We start from the raw sequence: 3,428 nt of genomic DNA on the forward strand, positions 1-3,428 counted from the left end.
GCCAAGATAACAAAGGAATGGCTTCGGGACAACTCTGTGAATGTCTTTGAGAGGCCCAGGCAGAGCCCAGACTTGAACCTGATTGAACCTCTCTGGAGAGATCTGAAAATGGCTGTGCACCGACGCTCCCCATCCAACCTGATGGAGCTTGAGAGGTCCTGCAAAGAAGAATGGGAGAAACTGCCCAAAAATAGGTGCCAAGCTTATAGCATCATACTCAAAAAGACTTGAGGCTGTAATTTCTGCCAAAGGTGCTTCAACAAAGTATTGAGCAAAGGCTGTGAATACTTATGTACGCGTTATATTTTCGTTCATTATTTTTAATAGATTTGAAAAAAATTTAAACAAAGTATTTTCACATTGTCATTATGGGGTATTGCGTGTAGAATTTTGAGGAAAAAAATGAATTTAATCCATTTTGGAATAAAGCTGTAACATAACAAAATGTGTAAAAAGTGAAGCGCTGTGAATACTTTCCGGATGCACTATAAGCACATTTCAACAAGGTCATTCAGAGAAAATAAAATGATAAAAAACCAGTTGAGGCAGCTGGCCACTCACCACTGAGCCTGACTCTGTCTGAGGTTTCTTCCTGTTAAAGAAGGGTTTGTCCTCCCAGCCGTCGCTCATGTAGGGATTGCTGGCTTCCTTTGTATAATGTTGAAAAGTTCTGTTGTCAGGACTTTACTATGTTGAGGACCTTGAAATAATTTGTGTTGTGAAATAAAATGTAATAAAAAAAGAAAAAACAAGAGTAAAAGTTACAGTGCCATAAACAATGAGTTATTATTTGATTTAATAAAAGGCAGCAGACAGAAGTCTTCTGTGTTGGTTTATAACACTTGAGAGTTGCAGTAGACCAGCAGGTCTGTGGGACCTTGTTCCAGATATGTGGAACCTAAAAGCTGAACGCTGCTTCTCCATGTTTAGTTTTTAAACATAGACAAAGAAAACAGACGCGTCCCAGACCACCTAAGGAGTCTGGATGGTTAATACCAGCCGCATATCAGAAATGTGTTCTAGCCCGAAACCATCTAAGACTTCAGAAAGTGGTGCAGTATTTTGAAATCAATTCTTGTTGACAGCCACGAAACCAGTCTAAAGATCTGAGAACTGGAGTGATAAGATCCACTTTCTTAATCATTGTGAGGACTGAATCAGCCTCAGCTGTCTGATCGATTTTTTTTAGAAAGATCATTAAACACATCATTACAGCAATTGACACATGGACAAGTTTCCCAAATCTGTCTGAGAGTTCCATTAAATCCCCAATATGTTCTTTAAGGGATTAGTAGGCCCACTTTGTAATTGTTTTATTGTGCCTTTTAAAATTCAGGTCCATGACAACACATAGACTTTCAGCTTCGTTGAACCAAATCATTAATTTGTTCAATGCACTTACTCAGCGCTTATATGGGACTATAGTCCAACCATAGTTATCTGAACTAGACATGCTGGACCAAAAGACACAAAACAATCCCTGTCCTTTAAACAGGACTCAAATAGCTTGTGTAAATGATTGACTTGAGATACCGGGAAATCAAACGGAGGAGGTTTGTATGATGAGTGGGAGTGTGCTGGTGTGGGTGAAGGGTTTCTGTATCAGCAGCTATTTAACAGATGCTGACTCTGAGGATCATCGCAGTCCGTCATGGGTCAGCTGGGGATTCAGATGTGGACATGGACACTGTGTGTCTTCTTGAGTTGGATGTGTGGGAGTCAAGCGGTGGCGGGACCGTAAGTTCATCTGCACTGTCGGAGGAAATAATAGAAGTAGTTTGGTGTGTTTACGTATGCAGTGTTTTCTCCCATGTCAGAGCCGCTGAGGTGACTGCTGTGTGTGTGACTCTGTCTGCGTCTGTAGGCAGTACATGGTGGCTGTTCCTGCCGTTCTTGAAGCTGGAGCTGACACCAAATTCTGCGCCAGTCTCCGGCAGCCCAACGAGACTCTGGTCATGACTGTCACTCTGATGTCCAAAGAGAAGAACACGACTCTTCTCATACATTCATCCAGTGAAGAGTTTCGTACCTGCGCCGAGTTTAAGGTCAGCTCCCGAGATGGGTTTCCATTTAACATCCAAATACACTTTTCTTTCAGCTGGGATTTTATAACACATAAAATGCTTTTATACACATCCTATGGTTGATTACATTTTTGATTTGGAGTTCATGTCTCTTGACTTTTGGCTAATTGGAATATCTTTGCGTCACAGGTTCCTTTAGTGCAGAATGAGGAGGTGCAGAAGTTTGAGGTGGAGGTACGAGGCGACACGTTTTACTCAAAAGAAGTCAGAAAAGTCATGATCCGAGTGTATCGACCGATGACATTCGTCCAGACAGATAAACCGATCTACCTCCCCGGACAAACCGGTAACTATGAGCTGACGATCTACAGAATGATATTGATGTGTAGTATTTCTCCTTCTGCAAACAGTTAAGGATGGTGGCATAGCAAAGGTGTAGAATATTTATTCTCGCAGTACTATGTCTTATATAACGAATTAATCAGTTTTCAAAAACAAAGCACTGTGCTTGGAAGAAGGAGCCTGTTAAGCTGTATATTCATTTGCAAGCAGCATTCATCCTTTGTTCTGAAAACTTTGCTGTGCTGAAGTCTGCAATACAGGCAGTGAGAGATGAATTGTGTGTGTGGTTGAACATAAACAGAAACACCAAAGAAGACATTTGCAGATAGAACAAATTACTTCAAGTAACACTAACGTGAAAAAGTAACATTTCTTTTTTGTAAACAAAGTACAATAAGTGTGTATGCCTTGATTGAATTTGCCTTGATGGAAAAAATATTGCTGGCCTATGTAAGAAGAGTAAAACTATTTTAGATGGCAAAAGTAACAACATGAAAAAAGAAACATTAGAATATACAAAAAAGTAAAAGTAGCATCGATGGGAAAAAATGTAGCCATATACAACAAATACAATGAAAAGAAATTGCATAAATGAAAAAGTTACATTGGAAAATATGAATAAAGTACCTTCAGTGTATATAGAAAATATTGACATTGAACATTTACATGAAAAAGCTTTCATAAAACAAAAAAGTGTTGACGTGTAGCAAAAGTAAAACTGTTGTGCTTGTTAAAGGGCTGCTGTCTGCAGGTGGGCCATCATAAACTGAACCTAAAGAAGTTTATTTCAGATTGTAAAGGATGTAAAGACGATGGCAATTTGATAAAGCTGAATGTAAAAAAACAAATTAAAAAAAAACATGAGTACAGTAATGAACACATAAATACAGACTTCTAGAGACCGACTGAGTTTGAATGTGTCGCTCTGTCTCAGGTTGATGAGAATGCTGGAGATGATTTTAACTTGTAAGTTTGATAATAATGATGTCATTTCTGAGCAGACAGAAAACGTTAGCATTAGCAGCCTGATGGATTAGATGAGATGTAAAATCAAGTCCTCTC

The 3,428-nt window shown here is 39.1% G+C and overlaps 1 protein-coding gene across 1 annotated transcript; it reads left to right on the plus strand.

Moving 5' to 3' along the window:
• Nucleotides 1-1,651: 1,651 nt before the first annotated feature.
• Nucleotides 1,652-2,443, plus strand: LOC138634506 (alpha-2-macroglobulin-like). The gene is made up of 3 exons (XM_069721484.1): nt 1,652-1,737; nt 1,865-2,045; nt 2,214-2,443. Exons 1-3 carry the CDS (start codon nt 1,652-1,654, stop codon nt 2,436-2,438), a joined length of 492 nt encoding a protein of 163 aa, XP_069577585.1. The 3' UTR covers nt 2,439-2,443.
• The last annotated feature ends 985 nt before the right edge of the window (nt 2,444-3,428 follow it).

This window comes from Brachyistius frenatus, unplaced genomic scaffold, assembly GCF_029030835.1.
Source record: "Brachyistius frenatus isolate BFR_SWC_R1_liver_20210118 unplaced genomic scaffold, ASM2903083v1 Contig_265, whole genome shotgun sequence".
In the NCBI taxonomy this organism is placed as follows: domain Eukaryota; kingdom Metazoa; phylum Chordata; class Actinopteri; family Embiotocidae; genus Brachyistius; species Brachyistius frenatus.